Source organism: Ammodytes marinus, assembly GCF_949987685.1.
Source record: "Ammodytes marinus genome assembly, chromosome: 21".
NCBI classification, from domain to species: Eukaryota; Metazoa; Chordata; class Actinopteri; order Uranoscopiformes; family Ammodytidae; genus Ammodytes; species Ammodytes marinus.
Window position 1 is genome coordinate 9,747,516 of NC_137225.1, and position 21,745 is coordinate 9,769,260.

At 45.1% G+C, this 21,745-nt stretch overlaps 2 protein-coding genes across 2 annotated transcripts; both read left to right on the forward strand.

Moving 5' to 3' along the window:
• The first annotated feature begins 5,911 nt into the window (after positions 1 to 5,911).
• Positions 5,912 to 7,720, forward strand: LOC307267793 (lipocalin-like). The gene is made up of 6 exons (XM_080050193.1): positions 5,912 to 6,127; positions 6,557 to 6,696; positions 6,801 to 6,880; positions 6,989 to 7,102; positions 7,228 to 7,329; positions 7,442 to 7,720. The coding sequence occupies exons 1-6, from the start codon at positions 5,927 to 5,929 to the stop codon at positions 7,465 to 7,467; spliced, it is 663 nt and encodes a 220-aa protein (XP_079906319.1). The 5' UTR covers positions 5,912 to 5,926; the 3' UTR covers positions 7,468 to 7,720.
• A 9,910-nt stretch (positions 7,721 to 17,630) lies between these two features.
• Positions 17,631 to 19,708, forward strand: LOC307267875 (lipocalin-like). The gene is made up of 6 exons (XM_080050322.1): positions 17,631 to 17,816; positions 18,402 to 18,541; positions 18,646 to 18,725; positions 18,854 to 18,967; positions 19,093 to 19,194; positions 19,322 to 19,708. Exons 1-6 carry the CDS (start codon positions 17,646 to 17,648, stop codon positions 19,345 to 19,347), a joined length of 633 nt encoding a protein of 210 aa, XP_079906448.1. The 5' UTR covers positions 17,631 to 17,645; the 3' UTR covers positions 19,348 to 19,708.
• The last annotated feature ends 2,037 nt before the right edge of the window (positions 19,709 to 21,745 follow it).

Here is a 21,745-nt window from a genome sequence, read left to right on the forward strand (position 1 = left end):
TTCAACTCTTCTGTTGCCATTTGTCCTGAATCAGTGATGATCTTCAAGTCACTCAAATCAAATCAAATCAAATCAAATCAAATCAAATCAAATCAAATCAAATCAAATCAAATCAAATCAATTTTATTTGTATAGCCCAACATCACAAATACATTTGTCTCAGTGGGCTTTACATTTCATGCAATATGATATATGATACAATATGACACCCTGCCCTTACACCATACCTCCTGTACTTCTCCTTGGCCTCTTTTCACTTTTGTCCCCCTATATTGACCTCATCTCTTCCCTATTCCCAGTTCTGAATGCCCTCTTCTTGTACATCGGGATGGCTTTGATGTCTTTTATCACCCATGGTTCATTATTTGAATAACAAAGGACAGTCGTTGCAGGAACAGTGCAGTCCACTCAGAAGTTGATGTGAGACTCTGTAAGCCCGTCAATGTCCTCTCCATAAGGCTCAAAGAGTCAGTGCTTGCCTGTCTGACACCTCCTAGCAGCCCATAGTCCTCCTCCAAACATGTGTGTGTGTGTGTGTCTGAGTGAGTGCTTGTTGCATAACCAGCTGATTGCGAGTCGGCGCCTGCCTTTTCTCTCAACAAAGGGAGCCCTGATGAGTCCAATAATCAATACATTTTCTTAAATGAAGAAATAACAGCATGTTACATATCACTCGACGTAATTGATGCACATTCTTATACCTCATGTTATCTACGTATAACAAAGGACAGTCGTTGCAGGAACAGTGCAGTCCACTCAAAAGTTGATGTGAGACTCTGTAAACCCGTCAATGTCTTCTCCATAAAGACCAGGACACACCGGTCCGACTACCCGATAATGGAGTCTGCCGTTTCAGGCAGCTCCAGTCTGCCCGTTGCAGCCAAAAAAGTGCCAAGAACACACCGAGCCGACTACTGACTTTCCGTACGCTCTGCGCTTGCGCGGGACGTAATGTCTCCATAACAGCAGGAGGCGCTAATCTGTATTGTGGCCCAAAAAAATACGGAAGCCGAAAATGATGGGACAGCTGTCTAGTCCATAAACATAGATATAAATACGTATTTATATCTCTAGACCATAAAGAGCATAATTTTTAGCAGAGAGTGTCGAGCATGGTGTCGAGCAGTCAAGAAGGGTTGATGCATGTGAGTACTCGCTGAACGAAACAAACAAACACAACAATGGGTAGCTATGCGATACTGTTGTTGTTAGCCGTTTGTGCTACCCGCCTCACTTCCGGGCTTCACTGATTCGCTGGCCCTCCACCAATCAAATTGCTCTGACTGAAAGAAGCCCGACGACATCTACAACGGCCGACGTCACCAAACACACCAAACAGATTTGTGTCCCTGCCCCCTCCAGACTCTCCGACGGCGATTATCGGGCCGGTGTGTCCTGGCCTTAAGGCTCAAAGAGCCAGTGCTTGCCAGTCTGTCACCTCCTAGCAGCCAAGTAGTCCTCCTCCAAACATCTCCTCACTGTCCTTATGGTCGCAGGTTGACTCTTCATGAATGATTATGGTGAACCAGGTTGAGGTCTCACCTTTCTAGAGCAGAGAAGTGAAGAAGAGCTGTATGCAGCCTTAACAGTAGGATATCGCAAGTTGATGTTCCTCTCCTCTCTGGTTGGACAGCTCACATAGTGGTTGAAGTTAGGCATGGTTTGATTCCGTGGTGACATGGTTGAGGTCACCCGAGATTAAGATGAGGGCACTTGGATGTAGAGTCTGCAGTTTCGCTACGAAGGTGTCAATTATGTTACACACTGATGACGGATTGGAGTGAGGGATGTAAAAAGCCACCACAATGGCATGAGAAATGTAATAGTATCATGACAGAGCACCTTGACAACATGTGGATGTAGTTGTGCATATGCCGTACAAGCAGCATCACAATATAAAATGGCAGAATGTGACAAAATAATTCTATTTGGCTATTATATGAGGAGAGAGAGAGAGAGAGCTAGAGACAGAGATTGGTCGAGAGTAGCTCTTTGAGGAAACCAATGACATGCAGCCATGACCAGACGGTTTTCACGTTTTCTCCTACAGCCTGGGCATGTGTTTGATAGAGCTTGCTGACACAGTTTAATAAACTGTTTGTTAAGGCCAGGACACACCGGCCCGATACTCGCCGTCGTAGAGTTTCGAGGGGACGAAGACACGAATCTGTTTGGTGTTTGCCGTGAAATTGGTCGTAGTTGATGTCGTCGGGCTTCTTTTGAACATGTTCAATCGGCGGCGGACAGTCTTTCAGTTTGAGCAATTTGATTTGTGGAGGGCTAGCGAATCAGTGAAGCCCGGAAGTGAGGCGGGTAGCACAAACAGCTAACAACAGTTAGCCATCGTTTTAATGTGTTTGTTTGTTTCGTTCAGCGAGTACTCACATGCATCAACCCTTGTTGACTGCTCGACACCATGCTCGACACTCTTTGCTAAAAATGGTGCTCTTTATGGTCCATAAATATAAATATGTATTTCTATCTATGTTTATGGTCTAGAGAGCCGTCCCATCATTTCCGGCTTCCGTATTTTTTCGGGCCACAATACAGATTAGCGCCGCCTGCTGTTATGGAGACATTAGGCTACGTCCCGCGCAAGCGCAGAGCGTACGGAAAGGCAACAGTCGGTTTGGTGTGTTCTTTGCACTTTTTCGGCCGCGACGGGAAGACTGGAGCTCCCTGAATCGGCAGTCACCATTTTCGGGTAGTCGGACTGGTGTGTCCTGGCCTTTACACAACATGTTATCCAGTCTCCAGTGCCTGATTTAAACAGCAGCCAAAGCTTTCATGTAATTCAACCTGTCACTCTTTGTTACAGACTGTGTTCCCACATGCTGAAGGGGCAAAGCTGTGAAGCAGACAGATCCAGCCTTGCAGCGTCCGGCCGTTCTCAGCAAATATATAATTTCGAAATGTGAAATGTGAAAAAAGTTGTTAAAATTGTTGCCGGTTACAGATTGATAAAACAAAATAGAATTCAATCAAGTTGTTGTCAAATGTTTTTAGTTTAAAAAAATCCTCTGTCACACAAAGATCCTGTGGTGAGATGCCACTGTTGGTTATTATCATGTTAGCTCCATTCAATTCTTTTATTATATGATCTAACATTCAGAATGTGTATGCTTCGTGAGTGTGTGCGAGGACACAGGAGAGGGGGAGGGGGTGGGTTAAAGTTAATGTAGCTCAGATGTGGAGCCCTGAAGGGGTCAAAATGTTTCGTTACAAAACTTCTGAACGCTGCCCCTAGCTCCACCCAGTACCTCTGTGTGAGTTTGTGTGTGTGCGTGTGTGTCTGACTGCGTGCTTGTTGCATAACCAGCTGATTGCGAGTCGGTGCCTGCCTTTTCTCTCAACAAAGGGAGCCCTGATGAGTCCAATAATCAATAATCAATACATTTTCTTAAATGAATCACTTGAGGTAATTGATGCACATTCTTATACTCTATGTTGATTTAGGAGTTATTCATAACCACACATAAAGCAGAGATGAATACAACATTTAATGTTAAAAAGATTCCACTGGCTTTTCCTCTCACTGTGTTGTTACAAAACTGCAAAAGTCTGAAAGGCATCTCCCTTTAAAGTTTATCTTAAAAGTATTATGAAACGATGAGAATGACAGAGCTTTTGAAGAGGTTTTCACTGTGGAGCCCTCACATCCCTCCTCCTCAACTCTGCTTATATGCATCGCTCTAAGTGTTATTTCAAGCTTCAAGAGGTGTATTTGTCATATGCACAACAATTATAGAAGCAGTCAAGAGCCCCTTTTACACCCCCCTTTTTCTGTGTTATTTACACAGAACCAAGCAATGCCGGCCTGCTGGCGCATCAGTAGCCCCTTTAACACAGCGTTCCGGAATGAAAGAGGTGCTTGTAAACAGCGTCAGGTGTGACGTAAACATTTAGCGCCGCGCCAGTCAGCTGCTTTACAACAACAGCACTGGCCGGTGAATTGAGAGCAGAAGTGCTGGAGCTTGCAGTAAGAGGGCCGTATTTTACTGTCCCCGTGATGTGCCGGTTGATCTCGCTACGCGTTGAGTCCAACATCACTGGGACTGTTAACCAAACTGACAAAAATCACTCCGCTTCTCACTGCTTCACCTCTGTGTCTGTGTGTGTGTGACAGGTTGGCTGTAAGCGAGTTGTGAGGGCAGAGATCTGCCAATCAGACATACACATACACACAGTGTGTGAAGTCACGTTACTGTAGACAGAAATAAAGTGTGGATATACGCTCAGACTTAGGATAATAATATATAATAGCGGCGGCGATCCGGTCGCAGCCTAGCTTAGCCTAGCTTAGCCAAGCCTAGCCTTCCCATTGTGTGTGTGTTTGTGTGACAGGGTGGCTGTGAGCGAGTCTCTTTGTGAGAGCAGCGATCAGACATACACAAACACACACACACACACACACACACACACACACACACACACACACACACACACACACACACACACACACACAGTGTGTGAAGTCACGTTACTGTAGACAGAAATAAAGTGTGGATATACGCTCAGACTTAGGATAATAATAGCGGCGGCGATCCGGTCGCAGCCTAGTTTAGCCTAGCTTTCCCATTGTACAACTTCCCCCGGGCAGAAATAGACTCATACACTCTGCAAAATGAAGCGTGGGGGTTTGTATTGAGCAGCAGACCTTATGACCAGCTAGATTATACTCCGTTCCTTTTATTTGGTGATTTTTACGGGACATCAGGCCGCCGTGGTTAATCTTAAACACACGTCCTTCAACTGCTGACATGGTCGCATGTTTAGAACGTAGGCTATGGAAAGTCAAACGCCCCCTGTTCCGCATCAACAAGCTGGCCGCATTTAAACAGAGAGGCGGAACTGATTGTGTCGGGAATCTTACTACTCCCCGAGGTAGTAAAATTCCCGGAAAAATCTCTCGCACCTTTCTTCCCTCGTTCCGCAACGGTTGCATTTATACAGCAGGGCGGAGGGCCGAAATTCCGGCATATTCCCGGCTTTCACTGGCTGTGTAAAAGGGGCTATTGTCAATGAAATTCTTAACCCCCAGGCTCCTCTCAACAATGCATTAGAAGTAGATGGGAAAAAAAACACAAGTGAAGAGAGCAACACCTGAGACACATATAAAGACTAAAGTAGTGCAAGGACACAGTGCAGATAGAATTTTGGGGGCACTAAAGGATGCTTGAGGTGAACAAACATGCCACTGAACCGAGTGTTTGGCTTTGTCTTTTTCCAGCTTACTTGTGCCTTGAGCTCGAAGATTTTTGCACTCTCAGCAAACAGCTGTTTTGATAGTCCGAGCTTGTGGGAGCATTTGTGAGGGAGGGGGAGGAGGAGGAAGAAGGAGGGGGACGGGGTATAAAAGGAACCCTATTATATACCTATACTCTATTTTGTCTTACGCACAACAATTATAGCAGTAGTCATTGTCAATGAAATTCTTAACCCCCAGGGTCCTCTCAACAATGCATTAGAAGTAGAAGGAAATAAAAACACAAGTGAAGAGAGCAACACCTGAGACACATATAAAGACTAAAGTAGTGCAAGGACACAGTGCAGATAGCATTTTGGGGGCACTAAAGGATGCTTGAGGTGAACAAACATGCCACTGAACAGAGTGTTTGGCTTTGTCTTTTTCCAGCTTACTTAATTTGCACTCTCAGCAAACAGCTGTTTTGATAGTCCGGGCTTGTGGGAGCATTTGTGAGGGAGGGGGAGGAGGAGGAAGAAGGAGGGGAATGGGGTGTAAAAGGAACCCTTAATATACCTATACCCTCACGTTCCCCCCCACAAGTGCCAGTTGTGTAACAGCAGTGATTTGCATGCCCGAGGGGGGAGGCGAAATAGTTTTTTGTAATGCAGAAGCTAGCACTAGGAAGGAGGGAGGGAGAGAGAGGAGGAGACAGACAGACAGAGGAGGGGGGTTGGGAGCATGACTCTGCAGGATAAAAGGAGCCTCCCCATGCCTTGTCTTCCTCACCTCTTACCTGACACTTCACTCACCGCTGGAGAAGCCCAGGACACCAAAGGAGAAGCCATGAGGAACACACTGCTGAGGATGCTGGCCGCACTCATGTGCACGCTGGCTGTCTGCGCCGACGTCACCCCAGTACCTGACTTTGACCTGCAGAAGGTAAGAGAGAGGCAGAAGTATTACCACTGCTGCAAGACATATTGACCACTGATAGTTGAAAAAAGGTGCACTATGTCACTTTGGGTGTGTCAGAGAAGTGAACATTTTCTAAGGCATATTCTCATAAGCAGCAGGGCCCACAGTTTTGTTTATGAAGATATTCTAGTACAAATTTGGTTCCAGGTGCCTCAAAATTATTTTGTTTTGATTCATGATGATATAATTATTCACTGCTAAGAATTACATGTAGAGTAAATATTTGTTTGTAAAGTAACTGCAGGCCCTGAAAAGGTAAATAAATCCCCCTACCCTGAAACTGCATAGTGCACCTTTAAGTTTAAGATTAAGATTGTATGGAAGGTAGGTGGGGTGTAAATGCTGCAGTTTTCTCATATCCCCCCCCCCCCCTTCCTTCTGTCTTTCCGTCAGATGGCAGGAAAGTGGTACATTGTTGGCTTTGCCACGAATGCTCAGTGGTTTGTGAACCACAAGGCAGACATGAAAATGGGCACTTCCACTATTGTGCCAACTGCTGAAGGAGATATGGACCTCTCTTATGCCACCCTGAAGTGAGTGATTGATATGTGACCTGGCTGTTGCACCTCAAATTGGAACATCCTGACGCAGCGTATTTGGAAAACAACTGACCAGGTTCTCTCTTTCCCTCTTTTAGTGCCGATGGTAGCTGCTGGAGAATGATGCATCATGCAAATAAAACCGACACTCCTGGACAATTCACCTTCCACAGCAAGGGTAAAGAGAACACACACTATCACAAACATACAGTACATCAAGAGACAGAAACACTAGCACGCAAACACACACACAACGACCTGACCTGTCTCTTTCTGCTTTCATCAGAATGGAACAATGACAACGACATGAGCATTGTAGATGTTATGTACGACAGCTATGCTGTGGTCCACACTGTCAAGACAAAGGAGGGAGTGCCTGAGGTCCTAAACAAGCTTTACAGTAAGTCTGCATTCAGTCACAATACCACACCACAAGCCAGTGCTATGTCCCTGTAGAAAAGCATGCTGAATTTTTATGCATTCCGGATTTGGTGAAAGCTAAAGCCACTGTTTCTGTGTCTACAGGTCGCACTCCTGAGGCCAGTGAGGACCAGCAGCAGAAGTTCAGACAGTTCTCAATTGACAATGATATCCTCCCCGATAACGTTGCCATCTTGCCTACCAACGGTATGTTCATATGGAAACATGCGCGCACACCACACATGTATAAATGCATTTGAACTGTTTCCAAAAACAGTTCTAACATATGCTCACTGCCCACATGTGTGTGTTGTTACAGCTGAGTGTCCCAGTCCTGCAGTCTGAAGAGAACCCCCGCCATCCTCCATCTCCTGCTCGCTCAAGTCCTAGCCTTTCATCTCAGAAGATTCTCATTTCTTCTTTCCCCCGCTGTGATGTCTGCAGTGTCGCAAAGCTACACCTGAGACAATGAGGCTTTTTGCTCCAACCCCAGCTGTGTACCAAAGACCAACCTTCCCAATATCAAAATAATAATATACACGTGTGCGTTGATCGGATGTATGGAAGGTGAAAAAATAAATGATTGTCTGAAAAAAGTCTCAAAGTTATAATTGTTGTTTAATTATATAAATTCACAGGATACAGTATGCAACAAGTCAAGAGCAGCAGGAAAGAGTGAAAAAAAGTGATCTCCCATCTACAGCAGGATCATTATAAAGCAAACATAACAAGGCTGATCATTGGATAACTTGTGTCATGTGTTTCATAGTGCTTCCTCTTCTGGCTGACGTCATCTCCTGTACTATGGGGAAATTATGAACTAAGCCTTAGACCTTGAATGTATCAATGGCTTGCTCAGCTGAGTAAACAGAATTACAGAAGGCCTTTGTTTAAAACGATACCTCGCGCCAGTTCTATCGTTATCTTTATGGGAAAAACATTGTAAAGTTATCAAATAGTTAAGAATATATCGATTGTTCTATTGATTATATATGAGTAATGCAAATTAATGAGGCAAGGCAAGTTTATTTATATAGCACAATTCAGACACAAGGCCACTCAAAGTGCTTTACAGGGGCAAGATTAGAATACATAAAACACATTATAAAACATTTAAAAGCGAATAAAAGAAGCAAATAAAATGAAAATTGCAGGTTAAAATGGAAACAAAAAAGTCTTCAGACTCGATTTAAAAGAACTGAGAGTTGCAGCAGACCTCAAGTTCTCTGGGAGTTTGTTCCAGATTTTTGGTGCATAATAACTAAAAGCTGCTTCTCCTTGTTTAGTCCTTGTGAGGAAACGGAAGGTTCTCCGTGAGAATGGTGACTGATTCCCTCACTGCAATCTGGTGTGTGGCACTGATTGGCTGATTGGACCCAGGTGTGAGGAGATTATATATGCCCTGAGACCCCAGTGCTCTGTGCTGCTCATTATCTCACCTTAAGAGGTAGTGAGAGGTTGTCTCTGAGTGCTCCCTGTGTTTCCAAGTCTTCTGTTTTGTGTGTGTGTCCGTTCAGCTGCTTGGCAGCGGTGGTTTTGTTCTTGTTTTAGTTTTCAATATTAAAAGGTAGCCTGTGTGGCCCTGCACAACTTTGTGCTTTTTGTCTTCTCCCCCCTCCCAGTGTCGCGTTGCGATTTAGTGGTTATCCCTCCGGGGATAACTTTTAGAAACCCCTTGGTCCGCACCTGTGTCCCAAACTCCCCCCGAAGCCTTACAGAATGAGCAGCCCAATGCAGGGCACAGCGGACCTCACTAGTGCTGCTGCTAGAGACAGTTTAGAGGTCCATAGGCAGGCAATTTCTGCTCAAGGAGCCATGTTAGGCTCGCACGACCAAACCCTACGTGCCATTTTAGAGCAACAGGCCTCGCAGGACTGCATGCTGCGGGAGATACTGGCCCGTTTACAACCACCTGGGCCAACCTCTACCCAAGCACAAGCACCTCCAGTTCCACCCCATGACCCTTTTGTAGGCCAGGAGACCAAGCTGGCAACCCCAGCCCGCTATGACGGGCATCCAGGGAGGTGTAAGGGATTTATAACCCAATGCAGTTTAGTGTTTGAGTTACGACCCTCTATGTTTAGCACCGACCGAGCCCGGGTCGCATATATAATATCCCTTCTTTCGGAAAAGGCCCTTTCATGGGCTACAGCCTTATGGGATAGGCAGACTCCAGTCTGCGCTGACGCGCTCCTCTTCATGGCGGAGATGAGGCGTGTGTTCGACCACGACGTTAGTGGCCACGAAGCAGCCAAACGCCTCCTTAGGTTACGTCAGGGCTCTGCAAGCGTTGCAGAATTTTCAATTAAATTCCGGACTTTAGCTACGCAATCAGGTTGGAACAGGGAGGCTCTAGTGACCACTTTTAGTCATGCCTTGTCTGAGAGAGTTCAGGATGAGCTCGCTTCCCGTGAGGTTCCAGATTCACTTGAGGATTTAATCTCATTGGCTATTAGAATTGACAACAGAATTCGTGAGCGCAATAGAGAGAGAAAACAAGCGTACACCCACCAGATGTCCGAGGAGTTTAGTATCCCTTGTGAAAGACCTACCCTGCCTGAGGGGTCCCTTAACAATGATGATGATCAGGAACCCATGCAAATAGGACACACACGGCTTACTTCCGTGGAAAGACGGAGGCGTATGAGCAGTGGCGTGTGTCTATACTGTGGGAGTGTGGGTCACTTCATTCGCCAGTGCCCCTCAACGCAGAAACTCAATAAGCAGGGAATCAGGGTAGGCGTGTCAGACCTTGGGGAGGTCTTGCAGAGTCTTAATAATTCCCCTCCTGTGGCCAGTAGTCACACCCCTTTGTCCTTTGAGTTATTTTGGGATGGACACTGGCGCGCCTTCTCGGCATTTGTTGATTCAGGAGCAGCAGGTAGTTTTATGGACTCAACCCTGGCCCAAAAGCTCAAATTACCCATTTATGATCTTCCTTGTCCACTCGCAATTACTGCAGTGGATGGGCAACCTTTGGGTAGGGGTAGGGTTGAGAGGGTCACCGGCCCGATTTTCATTCGCATTGGCAATCACACGGAAGAGATTACGTTCTTTCTTATTGATACACCTCAGTTACCCCTCATTCTGGGACACCCATGGCTCAAGGAACACAACCCTCACATCAATTGGAGGACTGGGAGGGTGATGAGCTGGAGTCCAAACTGTGCATCTCACATGATGGAATCAGACTCAGTTCAACTCCAACCTGTTGGATGTGAGCCTCCTCCTGCCACTAGTGCCTCTGTCTCAAAATCTCCCAGTTCAGTAGGCCTCCCCTGTGCTGCCCCCAGTGACCGCCTGACTCTTGGGGTTATTGAGACCTTGACTCCCTCTGATTCTTCGCCCTCTGTGTCTCTTCCTGCAAATGGGGTTCCTGCAGAGTACGCTCCACTTAGTGAAGTCATTAGTAAACATAAGGGCCATCCACGTTCAAAAAATCGGTGTTCATATAGTGTGATAGTGACATTTCTCCAGAGCCCATTGTGCCCCTTACCCGCATCCGTGCCCCACTGACCGAGGAGATTGACTCGGTGGTTCAGGGGGCTCAACAGCAGGAGCCTGACCCAGGAGGGGGGCCCCAAGGCTGTCGGTATGTTCCGGCACGAGTGCGATCACAAGTCCTTGAGTGGGGCCACTCCGCACACCTCACAAATCACCCTGGTGTTCGTCGCACTATTGGTTTTCTCAAACGGAGATTCTGGTGGCCCCGGATGGGTAGAGATGTGAGCGAGTTTGTGGCTGCTTGCAAAATTTGCACCCAAAACAAGACGTCACAACAGCATTGCCGCCCAGCCCCAAACTATCGGGTGGGTCAGAGGGTGTGGCTCTCCACAAGGGATCTCCCACTGCGGGTAGAGTCTCGCCAATTGCCGCCACGTTTCGTTGGTCCCTTCAGGATCATTCGAAGGATAAACCCAGTCACTGTTCGCCTCTTGCTCCCTCGGTCCATGAGGATTCACCCCGTGTTTCATGTTTCCCGCCTCCAGCCAGTCTGTTCCGATCCACTAGCCCCTCCAGGGAGGCCTCCACCCGGTGTGGGTGGGGGGTCCTGTTGGAACGTCAGGTGCCGTTCCTTAGAGGGGTGGTCCTGTGAGGAAACGGAAGGTTCTCCGTGAGAATGGTGACTGATTCCCTCACTGCAATCTGGTGTGTGGCACTGATTGGCTGATTGGACCCAGGTGTGAGGAGATTATATATGCCCTGAGACCCCAGTGCTCTGTGCTGCTCATTATCTCACCTTAAGAGGTAGTGAGAGGTTGTCTCTGAGTGCTCCCTGTGTTTCCAAGTCTTCTGTTTTGTGTGTGTGTCCGTTCAGCTGCTTGGCAGCGGTGGTTTTGTTCTTGTTTTAGTTTTCAATATTAAAAGGTAGCCTGTGTGGCCCTGCACAACTTTGTGCTTTTTGTCTTATCCCCCCTCCCAGTGTCGCGTTGCGATTTAGTGGTTATCCCTCCGGGGATAACTTTTAGAAACCCCTTGGTCCACACCTGTGTCCCAAACTCCCCCCAAAGCCTTACAGTCCTAACTCTAGGGACTGTAAGTAGACCTGTCCCAGACGACCTAAGGGCTCTGGACGGTTCATAACGTATCAGCATATCAGTAATGTATTTTGGCCCTAAACCATTTAGTGCTTTATAAACCAACATCAGTATTTTGAAATCAATTCTTTGAGTGACTGGAAGCCAGTGTAAAGACCTCAGAACTGGGGTAATGTGATCTACTTTTTTGGTCCTAGTGAGGACTCGAGCAGCAGCGTTCTGAATTAGCTGAACCTGTCTGATAGATTTTTTTGGAAGGCCTGCAAGGACACTGTTACAGTAGTCAAGTCTACTAAAGATAAATGCATGGACAAGTTTTTCTAAATCTTGCTGAGACATAAGCCCTTTAATTCTTGATATGTTTTTTAGGTGGTAGTAGGCTGATTTATTAATTGATTTTATGTGTTTCTTGAAATTCAAGTCGGAGTCTACAACAACACCAAGATTTCTGGCTTGGGGTGTGGTTTCTAACATAACGGATGTAAGCTGTGCGCTGACTTTTAATTGTTCATCTTTGGCACCAAAGACAATTACTTCAGTTTTATCGTTGTTTAATTGAAGGAAATTTTGGCACATCCAATCATTGATTTGTTCAATGCACTTACCCAGTGCCTGTATCGGACTGTAGTCTCCTGGTGATATGGTTATGTAAATTTGTGTGTCGTCTGCATAATTATGGTAGCATAATTTGTTCTTATTCATAATCTGAGCTAGTGGGAGCATGTAGATGTTAAATAGAAGAGGGCCAAGAATGGAACCTTGGGGGACCCCGCATTCAATATGTGTCCGCTCAGATGTGAAATTGCCTATTGACACATAGTAGTCTCTATCCTTTAAGTAGGATTCAAACCAGCTTAGTGCAGTTCCAGAAAGTCCAACCCAGTTTGCTAGTCGATCTAGTAATATGCTGTGGTCAACTGTGTCAAAAGCGGCACTGAGATCCAGTAAAACTAAGACAGAACTTTTGCCACTGTCTGTGTTTAAATGGATGTCATTGAGGACCTTAACCAGAGCAGTCTCCGTGCTGTGGTGTTGTCGAAATCCTGACTGGAAGACATCAAAGCAGTTATTCATTGCTAAGTAGTTATTTAGCTGTTGATAAACAGCTTTTTCAATGATTTTACTTAAAAATGGTAGGTTAGATATGGGGGGGTATATGCATCATTAATTTAGAAATTAAAATCCTAACACCAACAACGATCTCACTCTCTCATATGTGTGCATTAACCGTGGCATCAGAATGGAACAACAAAGGGCTGATAGTGACAACAAGGGAATGAACACTGAAAGTTTACCGTGTCTTTGAAACTGCTGATTGTCTTTTGTAGTGTTTTTATGGCTTGTTGATATAAACAATAAGGAAAGGCCTACATGTTTCAGTTCTCCGGATGGTTCTTTTTTGTTGTTGTACAAAAACAGCATTAGAAATCCAAGTGTGTGAACTTCTAGTTGTTACTACAGTAAATTACGCCACATACTGCCCCCTAGTGGTTGATTAAGAGGCATGCAACTAGATCCTAGAAACACTATCACATTATCACATTGCATAGTGTTAGATACTGTTTGCAAATGTGAGGTTATTAACCCATTGATGACTATGGCAATCTAGGATGCATGTCCTTAATGCCTGAGGGTTTTCTGAAAAAATAGTACGAATTGTCAAGTCTACCAAAACCTTAATATCTAAGCCTGTGTAGCACATAGAAACATGAAATAAAATACATTTAAAAGTTAAGGTTCACATGTTTTATTTAAACATGCTCCCTTAGCGCTTACAAACCAACAAATATTTCTAAAAATCGTCAAAATTAGATGAATTAAAAAATTATTAAATATTGTTAATAAATAGATGCAATGTGTTGTGTGATTTTCGTCAGTAGTCTATAGTAGACCTTGATTCTGCGCACCAAACGCCACTAACTGTTCTGTCGCCGACATAGCTGGCGTATTTTTTTTATTATTTTTTTAATTTTTAATTTTTTTGATTGACATGATTTTCGGCAAACCACACAACTTTTGGGTGGTCACGTGGTCTTAAAAAAATCAACAAAACCCACCTCATGTGTATTTGAACCAATGACAGTGCATTCAATGCTGGGAATGCCATGAAAATTAGATAAAGTAATAATGCTGCACGATGCAGCATCAGGCAGGAGAGCCAATGTGGCATCGCGCAGCAGCCGTCATCAATGGGTTAAACAAGGCTCAGATACGGATTTTATGGGTGAACACAAATAAAGAGTTTGTATCACTTATAACTGATAGTATAGAGTTGTCAATAGGTAGGCCTATTCTACAGTAAACTAGGGTATACACTAGAAGGCTAACCTCTGACATGGGAGATTGAGTCCTTGGTTAAGGTGGCTCTTCAAGGGGACCCCGGTCCTGGGGGTGGGCCTCCGGGTTGTCTGTTTGTGCCGGGCTCCTGCATCCACTCCTTGTGCCTGGTCGCCCGTGGTCGCACATAGCTCTGGACTTTGTGACGGGACTACCACCATCTGAAGGTAACGACACCATTCTAACTATTGTGGATCGTTTTTCCAAGGCGGTGCATTTCGTGGCCCTTCCCAAACTGCCCTCGGCTGCGGAGACTGCTGAGCTGGTGGTTAACCATGTATTTCGGATCCATGGGATTCCCATGGACATTGTCTTGGATCGAGGGCCTCAATTCACCTCTCAAGTTTGGAAAGCGTTTTGCCAGGCGTTGGGGGCCTCCGTCAGTCTTTCCTCCGGCCATCATCCCCAGTCCAATGGCCAAACCGAGACGGCTAATCAGGACCTGGAGACGGTTCTGAGACGCATCTACGCTCACAATCCAGCTTCGTGGAGCTCCCATCTCACCTAGGTTGAATACTCACACAACTCCCTGACGTCGGCTGCTACAGGTATGACACCTTTCGAAGCTTTTCTGGGCTACTTACCACCTCTCTTCCCCACTCAGGAGATCGAGATCGCCGTGCCTTCGGTCCAGCACAACCTGCGTAGGATCTGCAGGATCTGGAGGGATTCCAGAGCGGCCCTTCTGCAAACTAGGAAACAGAACTACGGTACTGCCATGACTCACGGCACGGCAGCCTCTCCTTCTCCTCTGTGTGTGTTGTATGTTTTCCCTGTCTGTCTGTTCCTCTTGTTCTCCCATCTGTTTGTCTCCGTGTTGACATGTGGGCGTGGCGGCACTCCTGGGCAGACTGCTCCAGGTGAGGATCGTTGGATAATCAGACCCTCCCTACTTAAGCCTCTGGACTCCAGTCATTCGGCGCCAGAGTGTACTACGTACCAGAGCGTTGCCTCCGCTGTTCACCTTTTCCTGCTCGCCTGCCTGCGGGTTTCCGGTTGTCCACCTGCCTCTGCTCGCTACGCCATTCAGCTGTTACGGATCCCATCCAGAAATAAACATTGTTCTAAACTGACTACCTGGGTATCTGTTTTGCTTTTGGGTCAATCCCGAGCTATCGCAACACTAGTCATTGACCCTGTATACAGGTTGTATACAATATATTCATAGGTATGTTGTTTTCACTTTTTGGATTGAAAAGAAAGCATGTAAGTAAACTCCATGTCGGCCCTTAGTGTGACTATCATATCGTAGAGTGGCCCTTTGTGAAAATTAGTTTGGCACCCCTGATATGGGTAATGTAAGGTCTGTCTCACTTGTATTCATTTTACTATTAAATAACTTGAATGGAACCTTAAATGTTTGGGGATAAGCAGCAGTCAGGTAGCTATTTAAAGATATAATTACCTGCCTATTTTGTTTATTTAGGTAAGGCATTATGCACGCGCACTACCCTATTCCCTCTTGGGCTAAGCCCCGGATGTTTTGGAAACCTAGAAACGCCCCTGGTTATGGTGAACCAGGTTGAGGTCTGACCTTTCTAGAGCAGAGAAGTGAAGAAGAGCTGTATGCAGCCTTAACAGTAGGATATCGCAAGTTGATGTTCCTCTCCTCTCTGGTTGGACAGCTCACATAGTGGTTGAAGTTAGGCATGGTTTGAGTCCGTGGTGATATGGTTGAGGTCACCCGAGATTAAGATGAGGGCGCTTGGATGTAGAGTCTGCAGTTTCGCTACGAAGGTGTCAATTATGTTAAACACTGATGACGGATTGGCAGAGTGAGGGATGTAAAAAGCCACCACAATGGCATGAGAAATGTAATAGTATCATGACATAGCACCTTGACAACATGTGGATGTAGTTGTGCATATGCCGTACAAGCAACATCACAATATAAAAGGGCAGAATGTGACAAAACAATTCTTATTGGCTATTATATGAGGAGAGAGAGAGAGAGATAGAGAGACAGAGATTGGTCGAGAGCAGCTCTTTGAGGAAACCAATGACATGCAGCCATGACCAGACGGTTTTCACGTTTTCTCCTACAGCCTGGGCATGTGTTTGATAGAGCTTGCTGACAAATAAATAACTGTTTGTCATACAACATGTTATCCAGTCTCCAGTGCCTGATTTAAACAGCAGCCAAAGCTTTCATGTAATTCATCCTGTCACTCTTTGTTACAGACTGTGTTCCCACATGCTGAAGGGGCAAAGCTGTGAAGCAGACAGATCCAGCCTTGCAGCGTCCGGCCGTTCTCAGCAAATATATCGAAATGTGAAAAAAGTTAAAATTGTTGCCCGTTACAGATTGATAAAACCAAATAGAATTCAATCAAGTTGTCAAATGTTTTTAGTTTTTAAAAATCCTCTGTCAAACAAAGATCCTGTGGTGAGATGCCACTGTTAGTTATTATCATGTTAGCTCCATTCCGTTATTTTCTTCTGATCTAACATTCAGAATGTGTATGCTTCGTGAGTGTGTGCGAGGACACAGGAGAGGGGGAGGGGGTGGGTTAAAGTTAATGTAGCTCAGATGTGGAGCCCTGAAGGGGTCAAAATGTTTCGTTACAAAACTTCTTAACGCTGCCCCTAGCTCCACCCAGTACCTCTGTGTGTGAGTTTGTGTGTGTGTGTCTGACTGCGTGCTTGTTGCATAACCAGCTGATTGCGAGTCGGTGCCTGCCTTTTCTCTCAACAAAGGGAGCCCTGATGAGTCCAATAATCAATAATCAATACATTTTCTTAAATGAAGAAATAACAGCATGTTACATATCACTTGAGGTAATTGATGCACATTATTATACTCTATGTTGATTAAGGAGTTAGTTATTCATAACCACACATAAAGCAGAGATGAATGCAACGTTTAATGTCAAAAAGATTCCACTGGCTTTTCCTCTCACTGTGTTGTTACAAAACTGCAAAAGTCTGAAAGGCATCTCCCTTTAAAGTTTATCTAAAAAGAGGTTTTCACTGTGGAGCCCTCACATTCCACTTCCTCAACTATGCTTACATGCATGGCTCTAAGTAGTATTAGTATTATTTCAAGCTTCAAGAGGTGTATTTGTCATATGCACAACAATTATAGCAGCAGTCATTGTCAATGAAATTCTTAACCCCCAGGCTCCTCTCCAACAATGCATTAGAAGTAGAAGGGACAAAAACACAAGTGAAGAGAGCAACACCTGAAACCCATATAAAGACTAAAGTAGTGCAAGGACACAGTGCAGATAGAATTTTGGGGGCACTAAAGGATGCTTGAGGTGAACAAACATGCCACTGAACCGAGTGTTTGGCTTTGTCTTTTTCCAGCTTACTTGTGCCTTGAGTTCGAAGAATTTTGCACTCTCAGCAAACAGCTGTTTTGATAGTCCGGGCTTGTGGGAGCATTTGTGAGGGAGGGGGAGGAGGAGGAGGAAGAAGAAGGGGGACAGGGTGTAAAATTATATTATATACATATACTCTCACTCCCCCCCCCCACTACATGCGCCAGTTGTGTAACAGCAGTGATTTGCATGCCCGAGGGGGGAGGCCAAATAGTATTTTGTAATGCAGAAGCTAGCACTGAAGGAGGGAGGGAGAGAGAGGAGGAGACAGACAGACAGAGGAGGGGGGTTGGGAGCATGACTGCAGGATATAAGGAGCCTCCCCATGCCTTGTCTTCCTCACCTCTTCCCTGACACTTCACTCACCGCTGGAGAAGCCCAGGACACCAAAGGAGAAGCCATGAGGAACACACTGCTGAGGATGCTGGCCGCACTCATGTGCACGCTGGCTGTCTGCGCCGACGTCCCCCCAGTACCCGACTTTGACCTGCAGAAGGTAAGAGAGAGGCAGAAGTATTACCACTGCTGCAAGACATATTGATCACCGATAGTTGAGAAAAAAAGGTGCACTATAGTATGTCACTTTGGGTGTGTCAGAGAAGTGAACATTTTCTAAGGCATATTCTCGTAAGCAGCAGGGCCCACAGTTTTGTTTATAAAGATATTCTAGTACAACATTTGGTTCCAGGTGCCTCAAAATAATTTTGTTTTGATTCATGATGATATAATTATTTACTGCTAAGAATTACATGTAGAGAGGGGCGCCCTTAGCTCAGTTGGTAGGGCGTCCCCCGCGTGTCACTCCCCTCTCTGCCCCATTTCAACTCTGTCTGCACTATCAATAAAGCATAAAAATGCCCAAAAAATATCTAAAAAAAAAAAAAAAAAAAAAGAATTACATGTAGAGTAAATATGTTTTTTAAAGTAACTGCAGGCCCTGAAAAGGTAAATAAATCCCCCTACCCTGAAACTGCATAGTGCACCTCTAAGTTTAAGATTAAGATTGTATGGAAGGTAGGTGGGGTGTAAATGCTGCAGTTTTCTCATACCCCCCCCCCCCTTCCTTCTGTCTTTCCGTCAGATGGCAGGAAAGTGGTACATTGTTGGCTTTGCCACGAATGCTCAGTGGTTTGTGAACCACAAGGCAGACATGAAGGTGGGCACTTCCACTATTGTGCCAACTGCTGAAGGAGATATGGACCTCTCTTATGCCAACCTGAAGTGAGTGATTGATATGTGACCTGGCTGTTGCACCTCAAATTGGAACATCCTGACGCAGCGTATTTGGAAAACAACTGACCAGGTTCTCTCTTTCCCTCTTTTAGAGCCGATGGTAGCTGCTGGAGAATGACTCATGAGGCAAAGAAAACCGACACTCCTGGACAATTCACCTTCCACAGCAAGGGTAAAGAGAACACACGCTATCACAAACATACAGTACATCAAGAGACAGAAACACTAGCACGCAAACACACACACACACACACACACACACACACAACAACCTGACCTGTCTCTTTCTGCTTTCATCAGAATGGAACAATGACAACGACATGCGCATTGTAGATGTTATGTACGACAGCTATGCTGTGGTCCACACTGTCAAGACACAGGAGGGAGTGTCTGAGGTCCTAAACGGGCTTTACAGTAAGTCTGCATTCAGTCACAATACCACACCACAAGCCAGTGCTATGTCCCTGTAGAAAAGCATGCTGAATTTTTATGCATTCCGGATTTGGTGAAAGCTAAAGCCACTGTTTCTGTGTCTACAGGTCGCACTCCTGAGGCCAGTGAGGACCAGCAGCAGAAGTTCAGACAGTTCTCAATTGACACTGGTATCCTCCCCGATAACGTTGCCATCTTGCCTACCAACGGTATGTTCATATGGGAAAATGCACGCACACACACACACACACACACACACATGTATAAATGCATTTGAACTGTTTCCAAAAACAGTTCTAACATATGCTCACTGCCCACATGTGTGTGTTGTTACAGCTGAGTGTCCCAGTCCTGCAGTCTGAAGAGAACCCCCGCCATCCTCCATCTCCTGCTCGCTCAAGTCCTAGCCTTTCATCTCAGAAGAGTCTCATTTCTTCTTTCCCCCCGCTGTGATGTCTGCAGTGTCGCAAAGCTACACCTGAGACAATGAGGCTTTTTGCTCCAACCCCAGCTGTGTACCAAAGACCAACCTTCCCAACAACGATCTCACTCTCTCTTATGTGTGCATTAACCGTGGCATCAGAATGGAACAACAAAGGGCTGATAGTGACAACAAGGGAATGAACACTGAAAGTTTACCGTGTTTAACGTGTCTTTGAAACTGCTGATTGTCTTTTGTAGTGTTTTTATGGCTTGTTGATATAAACAATAACGAAAGGCCTACATGTTTCAGTTCTCCGGATGGTTCTTTTTTGTTGTTGTACAAAAACAGCATTAGAAATCCAAGTGTGTGAACTTCTAGTTGTTACTACAGTAAATTAAGCCACATACTGCCCCCTAGTGGTTGATTAAGAGGCATGCAACTAGATCCTAGAAACACTATCACATTATCACATTGCATAGTGTTAGATAGGCCTACTGTTTGCAAATGTGAGGTTATTAAACAAGGCTCAGATACAGATTTTATGGGTGAACACAAATAAATAATTTGTAACACTTGTAACTGATTATAGAGTTGTCAATAGGTAGGCCTATCCTACAGTAAACTAGGCTATACACGAAGGCTATCCTTACCCTCTGTGTAAACAAGTCCACAGGCCTAAGTCTGATATACAGGTCCTTCTCATATAATTAGCATATTGTGATAAAGTTGATTATTTTCCATAATGTAATGATAATAATTGAACTTTCATATATTTTAGATTCATTGCACACCAACTGAAATATTTCAGGTCTTTTGTTGTTTTAATACTGATGATTTTGGCATACAGCTCATGAAAACCCCAAATTCCTATCTCAAAAAATTAGCATATCATGAAAAGGTACTCTAAACGAGCTCTTAACCTAATCATCTGAATCAACTAATTAACTCTAAACACCTGCAAAAGATTCCTGAGGCTTTTAAAAACTCCCAGCCTGGTTCATTATTCAAAACCGCAATCATGGGTAAGACTGCCGACCTGACTGCTGTCCAGAAGGCCATCATAGACACCCTCAAGCAAGAGGGTAAGACACAGAAAGACATTTCTGAGCGAATAGGCTGTTCCCAGAGTGCTGTATCAAGGCACCTCAGTGGGAAGTCTGTGGGAAGGAAAAAGTGTGGCAGAAAACGCTGCACAACCAGAAGAGGTGACCGGACCCTGAGGAGGATTGTGGAGAAGGGCCGATTCCAGACCTTGGGGGACCTGCGGAAGCAGTGGACTGAGTCTGGAGTAGAAACATCCAGAGCCACCGTGCACAGGCGTGTGCAGGAAATGGGCTACAGGTGCCGCATTCCCCAGGTCAAGCCACTTTTGAACCAGAAACAGAGGCAGAAGCGCCTGACCTGGGCTACAGAGAAGCAGCACTGGACTGTTGCTCAGTGGTCCAAAGTACTTTTTTCGGATGAAAGCAAATTTTGCATGTCATTCGGAAATCAAGGTGCCAGAGTCTGGAGGAAGACTGGGGAGAAGGAAATGCCAAAATGCCTGAAGTCCAGTGTCAAGTACCCACAGTCAGTGATGGTCTGGGGTGCCATGTCGGATGCTGGTGTTGGTCCACTGTGTTTTATCAAAGGCAGGGTCAATGCAGCTAGCTATCAGGAGATTTTGGAGCACTTCATGCTTCCATCTGCTGAAAAGCTTTATGGAGATGAAGATTCCATTTTTCAACAAGACCTGGCACCTGCTCACAGTGCCAAAACCACTGGTAAATGGTTTACTGACCATGGTATTACTGTGCTCAATTGGCCTGCCAACTCTCCTGACCTGAACCCCATAGAGAATCTGTGGGATATTGTGAAGAGGAAGTTGAGAGACACCAGACCCAACACTGTGGATGAGCTTAAGGCCACTATCGAAGCATCCTGGGCCTCCATAACACCTCAGCAGTGCCACAGGCTGATTGCCTCCATGCCACGCCGCATTGAAGCAGTCATTTCTGCGAAAGGATTCCTGACCAAGTATTGAGTGCATAACTGAACATAATTATTTGAAGGTTGACTTTTTTGTATTAAAAACACTTTTCTTTTATTGGTCGGATGAAATATGCAAATTTTTTGAGATAGGGATTTTTGGTTTTTCTTTACTTTTTTGCCAAAATCATCAATATTAAAACAATAAAAGGCTTGAACTACTTCAGTTGTGTGAAATGAATCTAAAATATATGAAAGTCTAATGTTTATCAGTACATTACAGAAAATATTGAACTTTATCACAATATGCTAATTAGGCCTATATGAGAAGGACCTGTAATTGAAAACAACTAGGCTACAGGGCTCTG